The 27,256-nt window shown below is 42.8% G+C and overlaps 1 protein-coding gene across 7 annotated transcripts in view; it reads left to right on the plus strand.

The window, feature by feature from the left end:
- The window catches only part of C2H8orf34 (chromosome 2 C8orf34 homolog), a 292,844-nt gene that overhangs the window by 82,953 nt on the left and 182,635 nt on the right, over nucleotides 1-27,256 (plus strand). For all 7 annotated transcript variants that reach the window (XM_039522706.1, XM_039522711.1, XM_039522710.1 and 4 more), the window contains exons 6-7: nucleotides 13,657-13,829; nucleotides 26,742-26,908. In XM_039522706.1, coding sequence (XP_039378640.1) covers nucleotides 13,657-13,829; nucleotides 26,742-26,908 — 340 coding nt within the window. The remainder of the gene's footprint in view (nucleotides 1-13,656; nucleotides 13,830-26,741; nucleotides 26,909-27,256) is intronic.

A 27,256-nucleotide genomic window follows, 5' to 3' on the forward strand; every position in this document is an offset into this window, starting at 1 on the left:
TTTAAAATTCAAGATACACTATTTAAAGAGTTCTGTATTAGAAAACTGTTCTTTTAATTCATTATTTCAATATTTATTCATAGCTACATCCTAAATGTGTGAGACATTCAGGTTAAATAGCAATGTTAATAATAGTAGGGGAATGGGTGGGTAATTATAGGCAATGGGTGGGTAATAGGCAAACACTAATTGCACATCTCTGTTCGTTATTTCACAGACAGCCTTGCAAAGACTAGGGCCAGCACTGCCCAAAGGGGTTCCTGGAAGTATGATTAGTTCATGCATTGATTCTCCAGCTCCTCCAGTGAGGGCTGCTGCATTCTGGATGCAATTTACATTTTGCAGAGGGCAGGTGGTATTTGAACCACTGACATCACTAGGTTCTACTAGGAAAGAGTAGCTTGAAATTTAGCCCGGACTCTGAGGATGTCCTGCTGGTTGCCCAGAAGAATGAGTTGAATCAGCTTTTAGTACTTTGGTTCATCCTCTCTTGGGTCAGAACCTTCCACTTTGGGAGGGCACTGCTAGCTCCAGACCCTCACCTTTATGGAATACAGGTTGGAGCTGCAACTGCCTTTGACTTCTGAATCTCTCTTGTGATTTTGGGAACAATAATATATTGGGGAGTTTTATTTGCCTTTTGTTTTTTGACCCTTTAGGGGACATTTGGGTCACATTTTCAAGCTTTTCTTCAGAAATGTAAGGGCTATTTTTAAAAAATAAAGCTAACATTTTGAATTGGAGGTCTCCAGAGATTGGGGCTTTATGTAAAACTCCAAATAAAGTGAGATTTCAATAATATTGTGAGATTTGGCAACAGTGCTTAGAAATTCCTTTGCTTCACATCACACTTTGCTACACTACACTTTGTAAAAATTAAAGATAAAATGTAATGTAAAATTCGTCCACACAATTAACCCGGTGGTGTGGTTACACATTAAAGTCCGAGTACTATCGTCCGTGGCTGGCTATGTCCCACTGGAGAGTGGCGTGGCTTGGAGTCCTCTTGCCTCCCCTCCCTTCCTCGCCCCTCCCCGCCGCCTCCTCCTCCCTTTGAATCCTCGGTCTGGTGCTGGTTTGTAAATGTCAGTTCCTCCTAGTAAATTTCGGGTTTTTCCTCGCGCTCAGAAGGCACGGCAAGCATTGCATGGCTGATGCCTGATTTGCTCCTAGCTGCTGCAGCTGTCATGCATGGCAATCCTGTCACCTTTGGTGCGACTGTCACTCAGCAGCGACACAGCATTCAGCAGCATGCTTTTAGCAGCATTTTTAGCTTGCATGATAGTGCCATTGCACATCAGCCATATACCTATCAGCAGTAATATGTGCATTATGGCTACCACCATATTACCACTGTGTGATTTGCTTCCATTTTTTCTGTTGCTGCCATTTTGCTTTGGGCTAAGTGCCCCAAAATTGCTTATTCCATTTGCTGTTAAATTAATCCCCCCTGACAAAAAAAAGAATTCCTCCTGCCTAGAATAAAAATAGTCCCCAGAATCCTAGAATAGCAAGTCTCCCCCAATATATCCTAGTCCTGCCTCCTAGTAGAAAGAACCAAGCTAGAGAACTAGAGAACCACTGTATCAGAGAGCACAGCTGCCAGCTCAGACTTGTCAGAAATTATGAGCTGTGCTCTGTGTCACTCTCACCACCTGCTCCTGCAACAACCCCACCTGTTCCCCTTCTTCTTCCCTCCCTCAGCCCCTGCTACATTGTCATTGTCTGTTGTGATGAAGTAATAAAGGAATAGAATAAGCAGAAGTGATTTGAGTGTGAGGAAGGTGAGTGATGAGTAGAAGACAGGACTGTGATAGTCCATAGTCCACAGTAAGGGAGAGGGGAGAGTGAGGGGAGGATCTGCCAGTTCAGGGCACTGTTCAGGTTTCTTTACACATTGGGGGGGGTGGGGCTGTTCAGGCCAGCTGATGGGTGATGATGAGATGATGGCCATTTACCATGATGCACCACCATAAACCAATGAACCAGGCACGCAGGCACCCATACTGATAACAGACTGACCCATCATCATGCCCTTTGCCTTTTTACCTGCCTGCCCAATAGGTGGCTGATGCCGACCACCCAGGGCCATTGCACCAGGCCACCCACCATGATGGCTGGAAGGATGTTGGTTTTGAGTGCTGCCAGGTGTTGCAATCTGCCAGCAGTGCAGTATTAGGTGGGTGAGAGAGTCATTTTGAGAAGTTGTTTTGGGGTTCACTTCTGGGGTGTAGAGGGGTGAGCCATGCCCTGACTATGCCCCCCTGTGTGTTTGTGGTGTTAGAACCCTTTGGAGCTTTGGAGCTCAGCCAAGAATGCAACAGGGAAGCTGTGAGAACTGGGAAGCAGTGAGTCACTCCAGTCCATCAGCCTCCATTTGATCTTGATGCTTCTTCTTTCGCTTGTGGTCGCGCAGTCGCTTGGCAGTGCGTTGCTTCTGGTCTGTTTTTTTTAAAAATGATTTGATTTTTTTTCTTTTTTTTACGGAGCTCTTTTGAGAGAGACAGATTAGCCGTCCTGGCGATCACATCCGCATGGTCCATCGCGGAGCTCATTTTTTTTCTTTTTTTTTTTTTTTTTTTCGCCACCAGTGCCTGGAGCTCCTCCGCACGCTTCAAAAAACAAATATTCAAAGTTTAGGGGCTTTTCCTGTCTACCTGGCACTGCATCATCTGGCAACTTCAGCTGTCCAGTCAGTGGTGGTGCGTGCAGATAGCTCGGAGAGGAAGCCCGGCCCGTCGATCACCACACAACCATAAATCTATAATATTATGTAAATTAATAGCGTTACTCCTCTCTCCTCGTTAATGAGGAGTAAGCAGTTTATTTTAAAAAAAAATATAAATATGGTGCCTGTGGGTGTGGACGGTTGTGGCGTTAAATCGGTTTTACGCTCGCAAAACCGATTTAAACGCCTAGTGTAGACCAGGCCTCACTTTTAGAAGGGACAGTTAGTAATTGGAGAATGCCAAAGAGTCAGTGATTCAGGATTACACAGGGATGAAGGTGGCCCAGTAAATCATAGCAAGCTGCCTAATATTAAAAGATTCAATTAGAGGTTTTTTCTAAGATGGTTTTTCATCTCTGTTATCTCAGAGATACTTTTTCATATTCTAATCCTGTAAATACAAACATACTGCACCCACAAATACAGGATCCATTAAACTATAACAAATCTCAACTTTAAACAGCAGGTGAGTGCTGCACTCGAGAAGTGGCAGAACGCAAGTACCAGAAACACTGAGATGCTGTTCTGGCTCCCCAAAAAAGTGCCAGAACAGTGTCCTGGAGCATTCTGACAAGACTTGAGCAATGGCTTTAAATAATCAAATTGGACACAATTCCCTCTCCTCCTCACCAACCTTATGGAAGACACATGCATATGACTAAGATTGCAGACTGAGTCTCTTAAATTCCTGCTTATCCTCTAGAAACTCCAGGACACACCGTTCTGTTTGTCCTTTAAAGTACTTATCAGGCTAGCATTCCAAGGTTTAAATGGAAGATGCAAATGAAGACCTGACAGCAAATTAAACATTGTATTTTACTTTACTCAATCATTTTGAAAGAATGCTCCAAATAATGCCACAATGTTCTTAATACAATCTTCTCTGACTTCCTGTTTACCACTCTTACAGTGAGGGGCTGTAAAATTGAAAGGAAAGACATAAAGTAGGCCACTGAAGTTTTGATGTTTTGATCTAACACGATTTTAAAATGGAAGCAAGGTTGGTGAAGATGAGGCATAACACGACTTGTTAAACTTCTTTATTAAATTGAGCTTGAAAATGCTGTGATACAAAATGGCCCAGTTCCTACAATTGTTTGGATGTAAGTTGTCATAAAAAGGGCAAACAACATTCATGTGCTAAATAGTCATATGCAAATTGCACAATGTATGTTGCAGACAGGGACAGGAGAAAGTTGGTCTGAAAAAAGTGTGGATTTTTCCTTGTATGGTAATCCACAAATTTCAGTAAAATTTAAGGCAACAGCTAAAACCAATTTGTTAGTTAATTATAAATTGACCCCTCCCCTTCACTCTGTCTCCTTTGGCTAAGAGCAGTTGGAACTGTTAGCAAGCACTTCCGAAGGGTAAGAGAGGCCATGAGGCCTTTACATACTTTCAGAAACTCTGTAATTGGAGCATTATCCATAACAATGGCATGACACACACTGGTACTAGAAAAGGACTAATCTTTATTTCCTCCCTCTAGCAGGGTTGGCCTTACCATGAGGTGAACTGAGGCAGCCGCCTCAGGTGCCAGACTCGGGGGGGGGCGCCGGGCGCTACTAGGACCCAGAGTGTAGAAAATTGTGTCTGCTGCTGGTGCATATGTATTCTCTCTGCTCTAGATGCACAGAGATGGTGGAGTGCTGTGCTGGAGGAAGGAGGGCACAAGAGATATAACAGGCAGGCAGGAGAAAAGGTGAGAGGGAATAACAGAAAGCAGCAGGAGCTGCAGGGAGAGAGGAGGAGCCTCTTATGTACCTCTCTAACACCCCCAGGAGCCTGGACTGATTAACACCAGCTTTTCAGGGTGCTTCCTGTTTCCTGCTGCTTTCCTGAACCCACCTGAGGAGAACAGGCAGTCAACTGAAGTAGTAGGAGCCATTTAGGCCCTTAAGACGCTGATCTCTTCCCTCACTCAGGCCCTGCTACCAGCCTGCTTATGTGTCCCCTTCAACTGAGTGTTGAGAGCCACTATAGCTGGCACAGAACAGCAGTCATGTGTGAAAGAAGAAAACGCCCCTCTGAGGCAGCATTCAGAAAAAGAAAGAAAGCAAAGGAAGCTTTTCTATCTCAGGAGGAAGGAGCTCTCCTGAGATACATAGACACAAATGTTCACGGTGAGCCTTCTGGCCCCAGTGAGGATGTGAGTTAGTCAGAGTGCAGGTGACCTGGCAGCTACTGCAGCATCCATATCTCCATCTCAATGGATGTAACCATGCACATTCCTAGAGAAGAGTGTGGTGGAGGTGCAAGAAACAGCTGCTGCTGAGTTTAGTTCCTTAAGTCTAGATGATCCAGGACTGTGGACCCACTTGAGTAGTAGCCTGAATGACTTTCTTGTACTGCATGGGCCACAGCAAGTGAAAAGCTTCATGTTCCCCACAGACAATGAAAATAGAAGTTTCCATCCAACATACTACTGGCATGAAATCCCCAATGGTGACAAAGTGGAGGAGCCATGGCTTATGTACTCAAAAATCCAGAATGCTGCATACAGTTTTTGTTGCAAACTCTTCCAGTCTAATGTTACAGCCGCATTGGGTTCTATAGGAACAAAGAACTGGAAAAATCTGGCTAGAAATCTGGTATGCCATGAGAAGACAGCAAATCACCAGAGAGCATTCCATAGGTGGAAAAAGCCTGAGATGAGACTAAGGTTAAAGGCCACCATAGATGATCAGCATCAAGAGAAGATTGCATCTGAGTCTCTTTACTGGCAAAATGTTCTGAAAAGGCTCATTGCCATTGTGAGAATGCTTGCTACCCAAAACCTAGTACTGCGTGGCATTTCAGATCAGCTGTGTGTGCCAAACAATGGAAACTTCCTTATAATTGTGGAGCTGATGGCTGAGTTTGATGCTGTACTCCAGGAGCATCTAAGAAGAGTCACCACCCAACAAATGTGTACAACTATTACCTTGGAAAATCAGTTCAAAATGAGATCATACAGTTACTGGCAACAAAAGTCAAACAGAAGATTGTGGAAGATCTGAAGTCAGCAAGATGATATTCTGTTCTGGACTGCACACCTGACATCAGCCATATGGAACAAATGACTTTAATGGTGCATTTTGTAACAACAACAGAACCTAGTGAAAATGTCCCTACAATGGTGACTGTCAGAGAGCATTTTCTAGAATTTGACATTGATGATACTACAGGAGCTGGTATGACAAATATGCGTCTTAAAAAGCTGGAAAATACGGGAATTGCGATAGCTGACATGAGAAGTCACGATAATGGTGCCAACATGAGAGGAAAGAACAGAGGAGTGCAGACACGGATCCGAGAGTTAAACCCTCCAGCTTTTTTTGTCCGATGCAGTTTTCATTCATTACACTTGGTGGTCAGTGATGCAGCATCAGCTTCTAATGAGGCTGCTAAATTTTTTAATGTAATTCAAAGCATCTATGTATTTTTCTCTGCATCAACTCATCAATGGCAAATTTTGAAGCAAAATCTGGGAACATCCTCTCTGACACTGAAACTACTGAGTGCCACATGATGGGAAAGTGGAGTGGAGGTGATAAAGCCTAAAAAACACCAAATTGGGAAGATAGATGATGCCATAGTTGCCATTATGGAGGATAATGCTATGACAGGAACTATTTGTGGGAGAACAGTGGCAGAGGGAAATGGAATCACCAGAAACACAAAATTTCAAATTTCTGTGTGGCTTAGTGTTGTGGCATGACATACTGTTCGAAATAAATGTTGTAAGCAAGAGACTCCAAGGTGTTGACCTTGATATATCTGGAGCAATGAAACAACTGGACAAAGCAAAGACATACCTACAATCTTACCAGTCAGATGAGGGATTTCAAAACATTCTGAAGAGTGCACAGAAGTTGGCAGAGGAATTTCACACTGAAGCTATTTTCCCACCCATTCAAGAATACAAGAGTCACCGAAGAAAAAGACATTTTGATTACGAGCACGGGATAATCCCGTAAGAGACCCCAAACAACAATTCAAAGTTGAATTCTTTAACCAGGTGCTAGATTGTGCAATACAGTCAGTTGAAGAACGTTTCATGCAGCTCAAGGAACACAGCAGTATATTTGGGATGTTGTATGATATTCCAAAACTCCTCACTATACCTGAAGAAGACCTACACCAGCAATGCAGGGCACTAGAGACAGAGTTGACACATGATGACATGCGCGATATTGATGCGAGTGATTTAGGCGATGAACTGAAAGCCCTTTCAAGATGCATTTCAGCAGGATCAACTCTAAAGGCTGTTCTGGAATATATGTGCACAAATAAGATGACCACCCTCTTTCCAAATGCTTTTGTTGCTCTGTGCATACTCCTAACACTTCCTGTAACAGTTGCCAGTGGAGAATGCAGCTTCTCCAAGCTGAAGTTAATAAACACACATCTATGCTCCACAATGACACAGGAGAGGCTGGTGGGCCTTGCAACCATCTCAATAGAACATGAGCTGGCCCAGACTGTGGATCTTCAGGTGGCAGTTCAAATCTTTGCAACCAAGAAGGCACGGAAAGCACCACTTTGATTATTCAAACAGATAAAAATGCCAGTGTTTACTATGCAGACAAGAAAAGTTACATTTGCTGTTCGGGCATTTGAAAGTTAAGTGTTACTTAAAATTTTGGAACAAGGCATTTTAATTTATTTCTCCTTTATTGGGGTAGGTAGCAGAGCAGTACTATGAGAGGAGTAGAACAGGAAGAAGGCAGAATTGAGACCTTTCAAAGTTTTGGCCCAAGCGAGGGGGCATGGGGGCATCATTTGAGCTCCCTGCCTCAGGTGCCAAAATGTTGTGGGCTGGCCCTGCCCTCTAGTCACATGACATGGATTACATCTGTCAAGTGACAGGGACCAGTGTCCCCTGATTCCTGTGGTGACTGTTATGCTACCTGACTGCTTTACAACACAATTCCTACAGCTAAAAAACATTTTCCACAAATTTCTGAAAAATTTAAGAGTACCACACAACAAAAATGGCAGCAGTCCTAAAATGTGCTAAATCACTTTGTTTTCCCCATATAATTTTCTCCCTTTTCAACTACTGGCTTTTCAATTTAAAGATAGTTTTCAGTATTGCTACAATGTCATCTCAACTTTGCAGTAAAGTGTCACCACCTAAGCAATGATTTCAGCGGGCCTATAGGGGATACTGCCAAGAATGACCTTGAGCAGATCACTGCAGACTACGTGGCTCTGGGAAGAAGGATAGAGGAGATTGAGGTGCAAGTGGTGTTCTCGTCCATCCTCCCTGTGCAGGGAAAAGGCCTGGGTAGAGACCATCGAATTGTGGAAGTCAACGAATGGCTACGCAGGTGGTGTTGGAGAGAAGGATTTGGATTCTTCGACCATGGGATGGTGTTCCAATAAGGAGGAGTGCTAGGCAGAGATGGGCTCCACCTAACAAAGAGAGTGAAGAGCATCTTCACAGGCAGGCTGGCTAACCTAGTGAGGAGGGCTTTAAACTAGTTCACTGGGGGGGAAGGAGACCAAAGCCCTGAGGAAAGTGGGGAAATGGGATACCGGGAGGAAGCACGAGCAGGAGAGTGCAAGAGGGGAGGACTCCTGTCTCAGACTGAGAAAGGGGGACAATCAGCAAGTTATCTTAAGTGCCTATACACAAATGCAAGAAGCCTGGGAAACAAGCAGAGAGAACTAGAAGTCCTGGCACAGTCAAGGAACTATGATGTGATTGGAATAACAGAGACTTGGTGGGATAACTCACATGACTGGAATACTGTCATGGATGGATATAAACTGTTCAGGAAGGACAGGCAGGGCAGAAAAAGTGGGGGAGTTGCATTGTATGTAAGAGAGCAGTATGACTGTTCAGAGCTCTGGTATGAAACTGCAGAAAAACCTGAGAGTCTCTGGATTAGGTTTAGAAGTGTGAGCAACAAGGGTGATGTTGTGGTGGAAGTCTGCTATAGACCACCAGACCAGGGGGATGAGGTGGACGAGGCTTTCTTCCGGCAACTAGCAGAAGTTACTACATCGCAGGCCCTGGTTCTCATGGGAGACTTTAATCACCCTGATATCTGCTGGGAGAGCAATACAGCGGTGCACAGACAATCCAGGAAGTTTTTGGAAAGTGTAGGGGACAATTTCCTGGTGCAAGTGCTGGAGGAACCAACTAGGGGCAGAACTCTTCTTGACCTGCTGCTCACAAACCAGGAAGAATTAGTAGGGGAAGAAAAAGTCGATGGGAACCTGGGAGGCAGTGACCATGAGATGGTAGAGTTCAGGATCCTGACACAAGGAAGAAAGGAGAGCAGCAGAATACAGACCCTGGACTTCAGAAAAGCAGACTTTGTCTCCCTCAGGGAACTGATGGGCAGGATCCCTTGGGAGAATAACATGAGGGGGAAAGGAGTCCAGGAAAGCTGGCTGTATTTTAAGGAATCCTTATTGAGGCTGCAGGAACAAACCATCCTTATGTGTAGAAAGAATAGTAAATATGGCAGGCGACCAGCTTGGCTTAACAGTGAAATCCTTGCTGATCTTAAACACAAAAAAGAAGCTTACAAGAAGTGGAAGATTGGACAAATGACCAAGGAGGAGTATAAAAATATTGCTCGGGCATGCAGGCGTGAAATCAGAAAAGCCAAATGATGCTTGGAGTTACTCTTAACATCTCTTGCTAGCTGCAACAAGAAGGGTTTCTTCAGGTATGTTAGCAACAAGAAGAAAGTCAAGGAAAGTGTGGGCCCCTTACTGAATGAGGAGGCAACGTAGTGACAGAGGATGTGGAAAAAACTAATGCACTCAAATGCTTTTTTTGCCTCTGTCTTCACGAACCAGGTCAGCTCCCAGACTACTGCACTGGGCAGCACAGCATGGGAGGAGGTGACCAGCCCTCTGTGGAGAAAGAAGTGGTTCAAGACTATTTAGAAAAGCTGGATGAGCACAAGTCCATGGGGCTGGATGTGCTGCATCCAGGGGTGCTAATGGGGGAGGGATATCTTAGTGGTTTGAGCATTGGCCTGCTAAATCCAGGGTTGTGAGTTCAATCCTTGAGGGAGCCATTTAGGGATCTGGTGCAAAAATTGAGGCTTGGTCCTGCTTTGAGGAGGGGGTTGGACTAAATGACCTCCCAAGGTCCCTTCCAACCCTGATATTCTATGAAAGGAGTTAACAGATGTGATTGCAGAGCTATTGGCCATTATCTTTGAAAACTCCTGGCAATCAGGGGAGGTCCCAGATGACTGAAAAAAGGCTAATGTAGTGGCCATCTTTTAAAAATGGAAGAAGGGGATCCAGGGAACTACAGGCCAGTCAGCCTCACCTCAGTCCGTGGAAAAATCATGGAGCAGGTCCTCAAGGAATCAATTCTGAAGAGGAGAGGAAAGTGATCAGGAACAGTCAACATGGATTCACCAAGGGCAAGTCATGCCTGACTTACCTCATTGCCTTCTATGAGATAACTGGGTCTGTGGATGAGGGAAAAGCGGTGGATGTGTTATTCCTGGACTTCAGCAAAGCTTTTGCTACGGTCTCCCACAGTATTCTTGCCAGCAAGTTAAAGAAGTATGGGGTGGATGAATGGACTATAAGGTGGATAGAAAGCTGGCTAGATTGTTGGGCTCAACAGGTAGTGATGAATGGCTCCATGTCTAGTTGGCAGCCAGTTTCAAGCGGAGTGCCCCAAGGGTTGGTCCTGGGGCTAGTTTTGTTCAATATCTTCATTAATGATCTGGAGGATGGCATGGACTGCACTCCCAGCAAGGTTACAGATGACACTAAACTGAGAGGAGTGGTAGATACGCTGGAGGGGAAGGATTGGATACAGAGGGACCTAGACAACTTAGAGGACTGGGCCAAAAGAAATCTGATGAGGTTCAACAAAGACATGTGCAGAGTCCAGCACTTAGGATGGAAGAATCCCATGCACTTCAACAGACTAGGGACCAAGTGGCTAGGCAGCAGTTCTGCAGAAAAGGACCTAGGGATTACAGTGGACAAGAAGCTGGATATGAGTCGACAGTGTGCCCTTGTTGCCAAGAAGGCTAATGGCATTTTGGGCTGTATATGTAGGGGCATTGCCAGCAGATTGAGGGACGTGATCATTCCCCTCTATTTGGCACTGGTGAGGCCTCATCTGGAGTACTGTGTCCAGTTTTGGGCCCCTACAAGAAGGACGTGGCAAAATTGGGAAGAGTCCAGTGGAGGGCAACAAAAATGATTAGGGATCTGGAGCACATGACTTATGAGGAGAGGCTGAGGGAAGTGGGATTGTTTTAGGCTGCAGAAGAGAAGAATGGTGGTGGGGGGGATTTGATAGCTGCTTTCAACTACCTGAAAGGGGGTTCCAAAGAGGATGAATCTAGACTGTTCTCAGTGGTAGCAGATGACAGAACAAGGAGTAATGGTCTCAAGTTGCAGTGGGGGAGGTTTAGGTTGGATATTAGGAAAAACTTTTTCACTAGGAGGGTGATGAAGCATTGGAATGAGTTACCTAGGGAGGTGGTGCAATCTCCGTCCTTAGAGGTTTTTAAGATCAGGCTTGACAAAGCCCTGGTTGGGATGATTTAGTTGGGGATTGGTCCTGCTTTGATCAGGGGGTTGGACAAGATGACCTCCTGAGGTCCCTTCCAACCCTGATATTCTATGATTCTATGATTAACTCTGGGCAGAATTAAACTGACATGAAAAAGACAGTGACAAACATACATTATAGGAGAAGTATAGGGTAAAAGGTGGAGTGAGGGAATGTGGTGAGGTGTTATGGTAATACAAATAATAACAACCAAAGAGCAAAAGAGATTAAGACCCAGATTCTGCAGCTGACTGTGCATTGGGGAAGTTAATGGGTGGAATGGACAGAAGCCAACTGCAGGGTCAGGACCACAGTAGGATGGATATATAGATATAATACAAAAACAGCCCTTCCCATATAGGGTCAGATTCTGGCTCATTCTTAGGTCTTTTGTGCCACTCCAAATGGCCCTAAAACAACCCTGAACAGGTAGCTGAGGATTTCCTCCTACATAAGGAAAATCCTAGACTGGTGCAGAGTCAGACACCTGTTTATGTGAACAAAACTCTCTCTCTCTCTCTCTCAAGGAATATAGGATCTGGCATTTGAAATCTTTTCAATTTCAAGTTTTGTCTTTTAATGCCAACATTTGGCTTCCTTGTGTTAATTGGAAAACATTATTTACAGATTTCAAACACTATGAACACTTTGATGGTTTTATATTATGAATAAGTGCTAATATTTCAAACTTTTCATTTACTATAATTTAAAGTAGTCGCCCCAATTATTTAGTGTTCCTTTAAAGATCATTTGTTATTGAGAAGGACAAAAATGTATGGTTGCTAATCTAAATAATCATCCTGCTGCTGCTTCTCCAGATGCCATTTATTAGGACAGTGTTGTTCTTACAGTAGGAATATTTCATGGGATGTAGAGCCAAATAACAGCCGAAAGGATTTGTCTTCCTAAAATGATTGTCTTTCATTACAGATCGGAATATACAATATATCTTAATTAGGAGCACTGCATTTTAAATTTCCTTGCTGTCCTAGAAATGGCATTCAGTGAGAGCAGGATAACCATCTCCATCACATCATTTCAAAATGGCAATTCTGGAGCATAATTTTCTTCAGATTATCACTATTCCACATCAACTCCCACTGTACGTATAAGCACACAACACCGAGAAAATGGGAAAGGCTTATGTATTGCTTTTACACAAACTCTTTACATAATCATTTGGCCTATTTGTTTCTGTGTGATGCTGTAAAACATCAGTAGTTTTTAAAATGCCCAGGTTTTTTTTGTCTCTCCCACTAGTTATTCCACCATATATCTTCAAGCAAATTGTCAAAAAATATGATTTCCAGCTTTGAAATTGCAGTTTATCACAGTGGCAATATACAATATACATTATTTGTTGCCTATTGTAATGCACTGAATTCAGCCAAATAAAAATTTATTTTAATTGTGAATTTGAAAATATGACCCACAAAACCAGCAGAATTATTTTAAAATAGTTGATTTCCCTGCTCAGTAAGATTTTCACACTGAATTCATAATGCAAAAGAGAGATGATATTGAATCGAAATATACTATCTTCTCTGTGTTCTTCAATATTCAAGTGATCTCATTCATTGCTTAACAGAATTGAAACATTGGTGTTTCCAATAGAAAGGGGTTTATTAAGAATGTATAGTTTTAAAGCCAAATTAGTAGTGATGGACACCTGCCACTCCTTTTCAAAACTATTGGATTTTAAAGGGAAAAATGAAGAGAGGTTCTGAGTAAAGCTGGATGAAATTTTTCAGACAAATAATTAGTTGCTGAAAAATGCAGTTTTGGGGTAGCCCAAAACTATTCATGACTTTGGGGAATAATTCTGGCCAAAAGAGAGTTCTTTTTAAAAAATTTGAAACATTTCATATCAATTCATATCAACAATTTAAAGTACAGCATTTTAACTTTGTTTTGAAATGACATTTTATTTTGAAAGTTAGCTGGATTTGTTTTTTTAAAAAAAGGTAAAAGAAATACCTGAAAACAAAATGAAACTAAAAAACTAAACAGAAAAATTATCACAGCTAGAACAAAACATTTTGTTCAACCTGCAAAGATGTTTTTGTTTTGTTTTGTAGGCTCAGCAACTGAGCCAAAAAATATTTTATTTCCTCAGCTCTAGTTCTGAGTACCAAGATGGTCAACACCTGACTGGAGTTAGGGCCTAAATCCAATGTACATTGAAGTTAATGGGAGTTTTTCCATTGATTTCCGTGGGCACTGGATTAGGCTTTTGACCTTTTAGTGTCCCGTACTATTTTAATGAGGATCAATACGTGAGGTGAAGTAATACGTTTTTGTTTGTTCCCTGTTTCCAGTTTATAAACATCACTGAGAATGAGCAGCGTAGAGGTTCGTTTGTTTGTTTATTTTGGCTTTTGTTTCTATTCAGGATGCAACAGGTTTTAATACTCCCCTTCTAAGACCTCGTGTGATTGGAGAATGGGTTGGTCGCGAGGAGAATGATGCTGATCCATTGGCTGCAGAGATGTTGCAACCTCCAGTACCAAGAAGTAAAAATGAACAATGGGATAGTGAAGATAGCAGCAGCAGTCCTGGAGGAAGGTGAGGTTTTGCTTTTATAGTTTAATGACTCCTGAAAATCTCATTGCAAAAAATCTCTCTAATTTTTAAAAATTATGTAATGTCCAGTTTTAAGGATCAAGAATGTGAGGTGTATTATTTTCCATATACAGTATACCAGCAACCTGGAAATATGTAGTAGGGATTTAATGATATTGGGCACAATACTGTAGATGCTTATGCACATGAGTAGTCCCATAACTTTACTTATGTGCATAAAGTTAGGTTTATACAGTAACGCCTCACTTAACGTCCTCTTCCTTAATGTTGTTTCGATCTTACATCCCTGCTCAATTACAGAACATGCTCCATTTAAAGTTGTGCAATGCTTCGCTATAACCAGGGCCGGCTCCAGGCATCAGCCCAGCAAGCAGGTGCTTGGGACGGTCAACGGAGAGGGGCGGCACGTCCGGCTCTTCGGCGGCAATTTGGTGGCTGGTCCCTCGGTCCCTCTTGGAGGGAAGGACCAGCTGCCGAACTGCTGCTGAAGACTAAAGCGGCAGCGGCGGCAGAGCTGATCGAGATTGCGGCTTTTTTTTTTTTTTTGCTGCTTGAGGTGGCAAAAACCCTGGAGCTGGCCCTGGCTGTAATGTCGTTTGGCTGCCTGCTTTGTCCACAGCTGGCAGCCTGTCTATCAGCTCCCCTACACCCACCCCCCACAATGTCTCCCATCCTCCTGCAGACCCCACGGATCAGCGCCTTACCCCTCCTCCCCCTGCCTCCTGCCCACAGCAATCAGCTGGCTTGCAGTGTTCAGGAGGGAGCGGGGAGGAGCAAGGACTCGGCACACAGGCTCCCCCTCCCTCCCCTGCCTCCTGAATGCCGCAAACCAGCTGAATGCCGCAGGCAGGAGGGAGGGAGGAGTCTGCGTGCTGAGTCCTCGCTCCTCCCCCCTCCCTCCTGCCCCTTGAATGTCACAAGCCAGATGATTGCCACAGGCAGGAGGGAGGGGGGAGGAGTGAGGATGCGGCGCACCTTTGCGCTCCCTCCCCTGCCTCCTGTCCACGGCAATCAGCTGGCTTGCGGCGTTTGGGAGGGAGGGGGAGCCTGTGTGCTGTGTCCTCGCTCCTCCCCCCTCCCTCTTGAATGCTGTAAGCCAGCTGATTGCTGCAGACAGGAGGGAGCGGGAGGAGCGAGGACGCTGTGTGCGGCGTAAAGGGGAAGGAGGGAGGGAAAGAAGAGGTGGGTTAAAGGTGGGGGCTCGGGGGAGGGGGTGGCGTGGGCGGGCTGAGGGTTGAGCCCCCCCACCCCTGGTGCTTGAAGAGTAGGGGAAGCTACTGCTGTTACTGCGCAACATGCTTCTCCTAGCCTACAGCACCTTCAGCCTCCTTGTCTGCCTCATTGTTGCCAGTGCCAGTGGGTTGTGCCTGTGTGGGATAAGGCAGAGGCACCTCCCAACTATAGTACTGTACTGTATGGCAAAAAAAAAAAAAATCCCTGGAACCTAACCCTCCCATTTACATTCATTCTTATGGGGAAATTGGATTAGATTAACATTGTTTCACATAGTCACATTTTTCAGGAACATAACTACAATGTTAAGTGAGGAGTTACTGTATGTGTTTACGGAGTTGGAAGCATGGTTTTAGCATTTTTTTGATTGGTACTTCAGATGAGACAGTTTAAGCTGTCTTCCTCCTTTAGGTGGTTTGTTGTTGTTTTTTGCTAATTCTATCCTAGAGAAATAGGAACAAATATAACTATCCTCATTTAAAAGAAAAATTGATGGGGAACAGCAGCTCCTCTATATTATTACAGGGCTTATCACCACAAAATTTCCCCCCTCTCAGTTTTATTTCTCATGTTCAGTTCTTCAGTTAGCATCTTGGTACTAAGTTCTTTCTCAAGGAGAAAATTATATTCAGTATAGTGAATAGCTTTTGATAATTCAATGTACTCAGTTATCTCTTAGCTGGAGGGGGAAAAATCAGATTGTTAATGTGCCTCAATCACAGAAAATGTATTCAGTTTTCACAAGCAGAACATTTTACATGATTAAAATGACAAAAGTGGACTGTTTATAACAAAAGGAAAAGTATTCAAATTTGTTTCCAAATGTGATTCACACTTATTTTTTTTCAATGTTGCATTCTGTGGTGCCTCTAGTGTTATCAGGTCCTCCATTGATATTGCTAAAGGGAAAAGGCTGTGTCTTCTATGTGCCCAGACTAGGACATAGACTTTAACAAGCATATTTCTGTTCCTTCTTTACGTAGGTAGCAGTACTCTCCCTTTGAAAACATCTGCAACATCTATGGTCTTGAGAGCTCCTTTATGTAGGAATTTGCGCCTCTACTTGGTCTGTCAGAAGCTGGATTTATTATTTTTTCAGGCATTCTGCAAAGCTCTCCCTTACCCCCTTTTTATCAGACGCTGGTGGAAACAGTTGGTGGAGGGTGGTTACATTTATGGGCAGTCCTTTGATATTGTTTTGTACATGTTTAATGTATGGAATAGGCAACATTTGTATAGGATGGTATAACAGAGGACTTGGATGGTCAGTCAGACTAGTGGTTGAAGTACTTGGCTTCCTGCTCCTTGCTTCTATAGTTAAGGTGCCTCAGTCTTTAAAGCAGGGGTAGGGGGCAGGGAGACATAGGCCCTCCATCTCCACCAGGTCCCAGCCCAGGGCCCCGTGTATGTCACCACAGAGTAGGGGATCTTCCTATATCCACTGCCTTGAACTACTTCCTACTGTTGACCCTTCAGTTTGCGGCATGACCCCTATAGTCCAAGTTCCTGTTGTGGCTTGTCTCTTAATAGTGACCCCTGGTGGACCCTGGGTGGTATCCTGCTGCCGTCCCAGGTTCCTCTGGGCAGGACAGCCATAAGCTTGTGGGATTGGAGTCTCCACAAAGTCTCCACCCCTCAGTCACTAAGGTGCTCCTATGCCTCTTTCTCCATCTCCTTTGGCCAGGAAAACAATACTTGGGCTCTCACAGCTGCCTTGGCTGGCAGGCTAGTGATCATTCCCTCCTGCCTCTTCACCAGTCAGCCCCGAACTGAGCCAGGCTCCCTCTTTTTCTCTCCCATCCAGGCCTGGCATTGGCTGCAGGTATAACAGGGTGGAGCTATCTGGGCCCTAAGGGTCTCCTTAACCCATTCCGTGCTGGTGGGAGGGTTCTCTGCTTCACCATAGATGGACATCTATAGGTATTCTTAAAAATGCAAGTAAATAGAAATACATGATGATGGTCAGCTCACTTAGTCTGGATTCAGACTAGAGGAAGAAAAAAGAGCTGAGCTCTAATTGGCTGCTCAGCACTGGCTCTGTAGTGGTGGTGTTGGGCAGTGGCAGTAACGAGCCATGCAGCTCATTATTGGGGCTGGCTTACCGGCCATGTGCCTGCTTGTTCAGCAGCATAATCAGAGCATAGAGATGATCTGTTCTTGAGTGGTGATAGGAAAAGTGGATGCTGCATCCCCTTCCTCGGGGGAAGGAGGCAGAAGATGGCTTCCTCTTCCTAACCATCACCTAAGAGAGAGAGAGAAGGAGAGCAGAGAGAAGACAAGGGATCAACCGCAAAGAACATTTTTATTTCTGAAGAAGGATATGGGAATTTTTATTTTATGAGACTTCGCTGCTAAGGATGTTAAGGAGAATTGTGATTGGTGCCTTTGAGAGTATTATTCAAAGACATTTAATGGGGTGAGGAAAGCAATGGAGTCACCATTGTCATATTGAGGGAAGTACATGAGAGAAAAGTATGTGGTGCCTGATATGAGGAGAGAATCCTACAGTTTGGAGGAGTCTAATTTCAGATAGAAGGCGGTGATGAAGAGTTGTTGAAGGTTTAGCACATAAGTGTCCAGGGATTATATTAAATTACATTTTTTCAAAATTTTTCACATTCTCCAAAATAAAATCAAACAACTTGTTCTTTTATTCAAAGCTGTTTTTCGTTACCTGGCCCTTAAGAATGCTCATGCCCCGTAAGAGTAAATGGCCCCCAAATATACCGTATATACTCGTTCATAAGCCTGAATTTTTTTAGTAAAAAAGGGAAGCACCAGAAAAGGGGGTCGGCTTATGAACGGGTATAGAGAGGGAGAGGTGGTACACAGCCCCTCCTAGGGTGACCAGATGAGAGACATGAAATATTAGATCAACTCACATGGAAGGCCATATCCCAGATTGGTGGAATGAATGCCTTCTTCCCATGGGCGGCACATATAAGAGGCTGGGGCCTCTTCCCTTCTGGCTCTGCTGGCTGTGCTGCCTCTCCTTGCTCCCTCTGTTGAGGGGGAGGGGCTAGGATGACCAGATGTCCCGATTTTATCGGGAGTGTCCCGATATTTACTTGTTTGCCCTGCATCCCAACCAAACATCGGTCGGGATGTGAATTGTCCTGATATTTTGCACTCTGGTGCACAGGCAGAGGGGGTTCATTCCCCCCAACTCAGCTCTGGCTTCACCCCGACTCCACTCCCTCCCTGCCCCATTGGATCCCTCCCCAAATCCCTGCCGTGGCCCCGCCACATTCCTCCTCCTCCTCCTCGCCGTCCCTCCCAGGCTTGCACGAATCAACTGTATGGCAGCGCAAGCACTGGGAGGGAGGGGGGAGAAGCAGGACACGGTAGCCCGCTCATGGGAGGCGGAGGTGAGCTGCCAGCTCTCAAGTTGTTGGGTTTTTTTGCTCTGCCGGAGACCAGCCCAGCTCCCCGCCCAATATTTCATGTCTCTCATCTGGTCACCCTAGGAGGGGCTGTGTACCACCTCTCCCTCTCCCGTTCATAAGCCGACTCCCTTTTCTGGTGCTTCCCTTTTTTACTAAAAAAAATTCAGGCTTATTAATGAGTATATACGGTATATTTGGGGGCCATTTACTCTTATGGGGCATGAGCATTCTTAAGGGCCAGGTAACAAAAAACAGCTTTGAATAAAAGAACAAGTTGTTTGATTTTTATTTTGGAGAATGTGAAAATTTTTGAAAAAAATGTAATTTAATATAATCCCTGGACACTTATGTGCTAAACCTTCAACAACTCTTCATCACCGCCTTCTATCTGAAATTAGACTCCTCCAAACTGTAGGATTCTCTCCTCATATCAGGCACCACATACTTTTCTCTCATGTACTTCCCTCAATATGACAATGGTGACTCCATTGCTTTCCTCACCCCATTAAATGTCTTTGAATAATACCCTCAAAGGCACCAATCGTAATTCTCCTTAACATCCTTAGCAGTGAAGTTTAAACAATCATATTCCCTAATTGAGCATGGACCTAACATTGAAACAACATTAAATGAGGAGTTGCTGTATATGCTATATGTGAGACATATAAATCGGACAGTTCTGTTTTCTGGATTACTAAACAGCAAACATATTCCCCATTGCTTTGTTTTGCTATCGGAAATATAATGAGTTGGCTGCACCCAGGGATACAGGTTCCTCTTGCTGCAGCAGCTAAGTGAGAGGCAAAAGGTGCTTCCTGGATTCTTGGGATTTGCCATGAAGCAATCTGAGCCTAGCCAGAGTGCAGCAGGGCTTCTATTGCCAATTCTTTTTGTGGCCACTCCTCCTCCTATATTGTGGGCTTTAAGGGGAGATGGAATAGAACTGTTCTGGCATCTTTGTATTTCCCAGAGTACATCCTATTCCCTTAGCCACTGGGGGCGAGGGGTTGCTAGTTTCAGCTAGTTTACAGTCCCTTTGAACTGACAAGGTTTGGAACTGGATCTGTAAAATGTTGGTATTTGAAAATGCACATCTTGTATAGTCAAATAGTTAGTTATTTATAAAAATAAGCATAAAATAAATGCTTGGTTGTTATAAAAAGCAATATCGGTTGGTCAAAGTTAACTCATGTATAGTTCAAGTCAAAGGTATTACATAATTAACTTTTAATTATACATACATATAATACATCAATAAGTACTGGGAGCAGCATGCTCTGAATTTATAGGGCTAATTAGAATTCATGAAATAGTAAACTATTAATCAGTGTTTTGTTGACTGCAACATCTAAATTACAGTAAACTATTCTGTTATTTAATTAAAACTAGCAAAGTGTCCTGTGGCACCTTATAGACTAATGTATTGGAACGTGAGTATTCACCCACGAAAGCTCATGCTCCAATACGTCTGTTAGTCTATGAGGTGCCACAGGACTCTTTGCTGCTTTTACAGATCCAGACTAACATGGCTACCCCTCTGATACTTAATTAAAACTGTTTGTAGCCTAGAGTCATTTGGTCACATTTTACTTGTAACTAAAAAAGGAAGCATTTCATAATTCATAATCTCTGTTTCTGTATAAATCTGGTAAAAGATGATTTATAAACACTATGAAGTAATTTTAAGACAAATGTAAAGACAAATATTTGTGATAGTTTATTGGCCATTCATTACCAGTATCTACATATGCTAAGCTTTTAAACTAATGCTGTACAGTAAGAAGAGGAAAGTAAAAACTGCATATTTTCTCCTCACAGAGTTCTCCCCACCATAATAGTGAAATATTCTTAGTATCCAGAGGTTTAACACTTGCAGATTTAGGCCCATGTTGTCAAAGATGCAGGCCTCTTTTTCTCAGCTCCTCCAATCACTGGGAGGATGGCTGTCATTGGTGCCATGTACCACTGAGTGCCTCCCCAGCTGAGCTCTTCTGACAGGTAAATCCCCATGTAATAATCTGAACTATCTCATAGAGCTGGAAGGGACCTTGAAATGTCATTGAGTCCAGTCCCTTGCCTTCACAGCAGGAACAAGTACTGACCCTAACAGGTTTGGGGTTTTTTTTTTTTTGGCTCCAGAGCCCTAAATGGCCCTTCAGTGCTTGAACTCAAAACCCTGGGTTTAGCAGACCAATGCTCAAACCACTGAGCTATCCCTCCCCCTCACTCTGTGATTGTGGTCACAGAGTGTAAAGGGCAAGTTGTTATTGCTTAGAACAGTTTAGGAAGCTTTGGGAATGGCATTCTTTAGGGGAATGAACAAAAGTCTAGAATGGCTGGTTCTTAGGTCTTACCCTTCTGTTGCTACCACACTCCCTTTTTTGGTGCTATCCCTTTCAGCATAAAATAGACTGTAGAAAATGCCAGTGGATATGTGGCTTGCGGAATGCTATGAGTGCTGTCCTCTGTGCTGCCTCTAATCTCACTTTTAAAAATATTTTCCTAATTTTGCTTCTCTCAGTATTGTACAATGGAAGAAAAACATATTATCCTTTGTTAAGAATATGGAGCCTGGTTCTCAGAGGTGATAATCACCTATAACCCCTACTGAAGGCAATGGGAGCTGGCAAGGACTCAGCACATTTGAGAATCAGGTCTACTTATTTAAAAGGAAGCGGGAGTGATTTTTAGAAATTGACAGCATACAGGGAGTGAATTACTAAAAAGATTGGGAAAGGTACGTTAATCAGATTCAAGTAGGTTAGTAGTAACTGGTTTATAAATTTTAGCCATTGATGGAGGCTCTGTGTTGCTGATGTACAACAGGAAAAGTTAGTAACATGAGATCAGGGACAATATGAAAGTACTGGTGACAGTTTTGTTGGTAGCTGGCTCAGCTTCAAGAATTCACTTTGTGGAAATGGGATTAAATGCAATCCTGGCCACTTTCATAATTTTCAGCATGTCAAAAAATTTCCCTAGGATAGTTCTGAGAAGATGGAGATCTGGGGATTTCCACATTTGGGGGGGGGGGTAATATGTGCACACAGGAGGATTTTAGGGGATTTTAATGAGAATCTCAGTTCTCAAGAGTTAAAAGCTGGAGACTCAACTAAGTAGCTAGAACTCATGGATGCCCCATCTATACACCAACCACCACCTCTCTCAGAACCTACCCTATCTTACCATTACTTATGTGCCTCAGGAGAGGTGGAGTGGTCTACATCTGTCTACTCTACACCTAATTCAGGGAGAAGCAGCAAGCCCATTTGCCCCTGCCGGGATAAATGGTGGTATGAGACATCTCCTACATTCTCTCCACAAGGTGGTGGGGAGGGCCCCAGATTTCTCTTCTATGGTGTGTCTCCTAGGGTCTGAGTGGTTTGGGGTTTCCCCCATTCCCAAGAGTCCTCTCTTAGGTACAGCTGCCAACTATCTTGCATCTCCAGGTGCCTGCCTGACTCCTAGGTTATGGATCATAAACTGCACAGAAATATTAACACCAGTCACTGGAAGAGGAAAGACTAAAAACATAGTCTCCTGGCTTTCAGTTCAGTGGACCCTTCTGTGGGTTAAAGAGAAATTGTGACTTTCACGCAAGATGCATGATTTTTGATGGGGTCTGCTTATGCAAACTTCTGCCTGTTCCCTGCATGTTCCCAATTCCTTGAGAAATCAGCTCCATACGCCCTTTCTCCCCCACAAATGAATGTGGTCTCTTTCATACTGTTGTGATAATTGGACCTACAAATTTACCCTAATTGTGAACTCAGCTATGAAAAGTGAGTGAAAGTTCATAAAGTATCACAATAACTTGTAACAGAAAATGTTGAGGGGAAAAACTTCAAAGGGGAGACACTGCATTATTCCAAACTAAAAGGCCTATAGATATAATTCAAGGACTCATGAATTTTATGATTGTGCTTGGTAACCAAGAAAAGTGTGAGACCAAAAATCTATCAACCAAAATTGGTGTGTCAGAAATTAGGCTTAATTAGTGGACAAAGTAATGAGGGTATGGGCTGTTCTGCTCAGCAACACCCTTTGTGGGACCTTAAAGAAAGACTCTGGGGAGAGAAATTGGCTACTGGAGGGAGCTTCACCATCATGGCTGCCATCCCTATTGTCTCCTGGGATCCCAGAACCTTCCTTATCCTGATACTGAAAGATGTCCTTAATAGATTAGGCCAGAAAGAGGGAGCCAGATGACATGGCCAGCCCTGTCTGAACCACAAACACCACCTGAAAAGTGAGAACTTCTCTCCTCTCCCGCCCCCAAATGTGTCCTTTTCCTTCCTTACCTTATTTTTTATCTTTCCTATCCTCTCTCCTTTTTCCTTTGTCTAATAAGAATGCATATTTTGAAACACTGAAAGAGGGAGCTAAAGCAATGGCCTAAACAGCCTGATGTTGGAACAAGTTTGCCAGGACTCAGAGTGGCTGATAAGACCACATTCTGTGCCTAGGCTTTTCCAGCAGTGAGGCTGCAAGTGAAAGTCAGCACCAGAGACAGAAGCTGCATTTTCTCTGTTGTTCTCTTCTCTCTCCATTTGTTTGTGTTTGTCTTGTTTTGAGTTCTAGGAAATGGGATTGGACTTTAACAACAACAGTAACAATGAGAGGTCCAGCCCATCTCAATTAACTTCTTTTCCTCAAACAGGATAGTTGTTAATCTCTTAGATGGATTAAAGATTATATCAAAGTTTTTTCCCCCCCCCTACGAAAAGCTGTCTCCAGCTAAAGGGAAAGAACAGGCAATGCTGTTAAAATAAAAGCCTTATTTAATACTTTACATTTCAAATGCTTTAACTTGTTTTCCTTTCTTTTCCTATGTCTTTAATAAAAGTTTTACAAGATTTTTAATTGTGTCTTTTCCATAGTACTAAGCAGGCTATGGTCTCTTTCTATCAAACCCTGAATCTTGTTTATACTCTTTAATGTTGGACAGAGACTGGGTTATGTTAACACCTTTGGGCCATATATTCTATCTAAATTAATACAACACTAACCCTCCCCCACTTCCACTCCCCCTCCCCCGAATCCCCATAGCTATAGGCTATCCTAATTTTGGGTTAGAAGTAATGGGATAGTCTAGTCATTAAAAAAGTTGCTAGGTGTTCATGTGACAAAGCTTTGTATGGGCATTATGAGAGGATATTCTAGATCTGTAGTGGATTATCTGCATATAAATCAGTACTACCTAAATCCTTACCACATGTTTTGCATGTGCCCAAATAACATATTTTCTTTTATACAGTATTTTTATATGAATCTTTACTTTCAGTCACATGTAAAAAATCACATAGAAATACCACCCAATTTTGCATATCTTTTTATGAACTGGGCCCATAATTATTTTTTAGGTCAAAAATTTGCTTCTTTGTTTCTCATACTCAAGTGAGTAAAAATATTATGGTGAAGATCATGAGCCATAAAAAATATTTTTGTGCCTTAAGACACATCAATCATACTGGCAAGATACTTTATATTCCATTCTCTTCTAAGCAAATCCAGCTGAGCTAAAAATTAAAATTTAAAAACATGTATTTCTTTTAAGCTTGTTAAAAGAAAACATATTTTTATGTATAAAACTAGTAATATAGGGTTTTTTGCCTTTTTATCGGGAAAGAGGATTTATATCACAAAACTCTGAAAACAGAGCGACATAAAAATTATGTGGTTATGATGATTTAATCTGCGGGGTTCTAAGCTTTCACTAGTGTTGCCAATTGGGAAACTGCCATAACAGCAATAAGACATCTGTAACTGGCTTTATGATTTTTTCCCCAGTTTTATATGTAAATAATTTATTGCCTGTTCCAGTGCCCTTTGAAGTCAATGGGAGTCTTTCCAGGGCATTGGGTGAGACACTTAGGCAGGAACTAAAGGGTAGGCAATTGTACAATTTTTTTTTTAAACTCTGTGTAGGATTGCACTGGAGAATACTAGCCATCAGGGAATCCGTGACAAAACAGCACGGGTATAAATAACTAGGCTGTGGAGGTATGGTAATAGCATATGATAAGACTGACAAACATTTGATAATATTTGTGGAGCAGTGAGTAAGAACAAAACATGAGCTTACAGGAAACTGCAAGTGGGGAAAATATGTTGGGTAAGTAACCAAGGTCCACAAAGTGTGCCAAAATATAAAAAGGCTTGATATTTAAAGGATGCTTTTTGTGAGTATGTGGTCAATTAATTGGGGATACAAATCCCACCACTCAGATGTCACAAATATGTGCTTTCTTGGTGTGGTTTGGTACTTAAGTGCCTACATACTAGGATATCATGCAATTATCCAGAAACAAGGAGACCAGTGCAGAAAATCTCCAAAAATTTAAAATTCATATGCCTAAGCCTGCGAAGGTCCATCGGTTTAATTTCTATAAAAAACTGTTTGCCTCATGCATGATTTCCCTGACTTGAGATATAGTTACTGTGTCACCTATATCATGCAATATTAAATATATATTGTCAAAAGGAGAAGATTTGCTTTAGTGTTCAGTCAATTACACCGACTTATGTTGTGGTTAATTATTTGTATTACAATAGTGCTTAGAGGCCCCAACCAAGTTTGGGAGGCCCTGTTATGCTAGGTACTGTACCTACTCCTAGTAAAAGATAGTCCTTCTCCTCTTTGAGCTAACAGTTTCAATAGACAAGACAGAAAATGGTGGGAGGGGAAGCTGAAGTACATCTACAGTGCAATAAAAAAATCCATGATACGGAGTATCAGAGCTTGAATCAGCTGTCTTGGGCTGTGGGGCTAAAAATTGCAATGTAGACATTTGGGCTCAGGCTGAAGCCAGGGCTCTGAAACTCTCCCCACTCATGGGGTTTCAGAGCTCAGGCTTCAGCCCAAGCTCTGCTGTGGGTCTTTTATTGATGTGTAGACATACCCTTAGAGGTGAAGCACCTAATTCCAAATGATTTTCAGTGAGTATGTGGTCAATGTGGAGTATGTGGAGTGAGTTCCCTAGGCTCCTGTGATAGGGAAGCTTTTGAAACAGGACTGAGGGTTCCAAATCTTTGAAAATTTTACCCCAAATGATTCATCCATGGTTATATAGCTAGGAATAGGCTCCTGATACATACAAAATAGGAAATGAGTGCTTAGGAAGGAATACTGCAGAAAGGGATCTAGGGATCATAGTGGATCACAAGCTAAATATGAGTCAACAGTGTAATACTGTTGCCAGAAAAGCAGACATAATTCTGGGATGTATTAGCAGGAGTGTTGTAAGCAAGACACGAGAAGTAATTCTTCCGCTCTATTCCGTGCTGATTAGACCTCCACTGGAGTATTGTGTTTGTGTCCAGTTCTGGGCACCACGTTTTAGGAAAGGTGTGGACAAATTGGAGAAAGTCCAGAGAAGAGCAACAAAAATTATTAAAGGTCTAGAAAACATGACCTACAAGGGAAGAGTGAAAAAAATTGGTTTGTTTAGTCTGGAGAAGAGAAGCCTGAAAGGGGACATGATAACAGTTTTCAAGTACATAAAAGGTTGTTACAAGGAGGAGGGAGAAAAATTATTCTCCCTAATCTTTGAGGATAGGACAAGAAGCAATGGGCTTACGGTAAATTGTAGAAAGGGCGGTATGGGTTAGATATTAGGAAATACTTCCTAACTGTCAGGGTGGTTAAGCACTGGAATAAGTTACCCAGAGAAGTTGTGAAATCTTTTTTTAAGGTCAGGTTAGACAAACATCTGTCAGTGATGGTTTAATACTTAGCCCTGCCATGAGTGCAGGGGACTGGACTAGAAGACCCCTTCCAGTCCTACGAGTCTATGATTCCCACTCTAGTGGCCTAGCCGCAGGACCATGCTGCCCCCGCCAACTGACATTAACCTAAAGTTTTAATATTAAGATCATGATGCAGGGTCCTCAACCTATGTTGTTCAAGAGTTGGGCCTTGCCCCGTTATCTTAATATTGATAGACTAGTCAGACCAATGTTGGAGTGAATTTCAATCTTTCATTTGCAGTGCCTTACCAACATCTCCTTGATGTTTAAATTTGTGATCCATTAGTTTGAACTCCACAGCTGATTGCAACAGCTACTGCTGCATGTGAGGGGAGAGGCAATCTCTCTGGTATTTAAAGAATAAGGCAAGCATTCTGTATGGATGTTTATAATTGCAGAAGAAACTGAAAATAATTAGTCTTAATTAAATGGTTTCATTTGCTCATTTGAATTAAATGGCTGCTGTAAAGGTACTTTTTTGTAGAGAGAGTAACAGTAAAAGGAGGTTATGATTTCCCCCATCCAGTTTAAAGATGGAGCCAAAGACGAAAGGATTAAAACAGCAACAGCAGCAACATAAGAAGCTACTGGCTGCCATGCTTTCCCAGGACTCTTTTGATTCTGTTCAAAGCACAGCTCCCTCAGTGACAGAAGAAGATATTGACAATGAAGATGATGCAATGGAACTACTAGGTAATTGAAAAAGTTAATTCACGCAAGTATTTTGTCCATACTGCTTCCAATATTATATAAAGTATAACAAGATAGAGCCAAATTCTGCTTTCTGGAATACAGATGTAAATCTGCAGATGCATAGAAGTTAATAGAGTTATTGCAGACTTGCATCAATAACTTAAAGTACTGTGTATATATAGGAGAGAAATACTCACTCTACGTCTAACTAAGGGAGTATTCTAGCTGCAACAGTCCATTGTAAAATACCAAAGGTCTCAGGTGTGTAAGATAAGGTAATTTATTTCATTTTCTCTTCCTAAAAAACATTTGAAAGCTTTCATCGATAGAGGTACATACAAGATACAA

The sequence above is a fragment of the Mauremys reevesii genome, linkage group 2 (genome assembly GCF_016161935.1).
Source record: "Mauremys reevesii isolate NIE-2019 linkage group 2, ASM1616193v1, whole genome shotgun sequence".
Taxonomy (NCBI): Eukaryota; Metazoa; Chordata; order Testudines; family Geoemydidae; genus Mauremys; species Mauremys reevesii.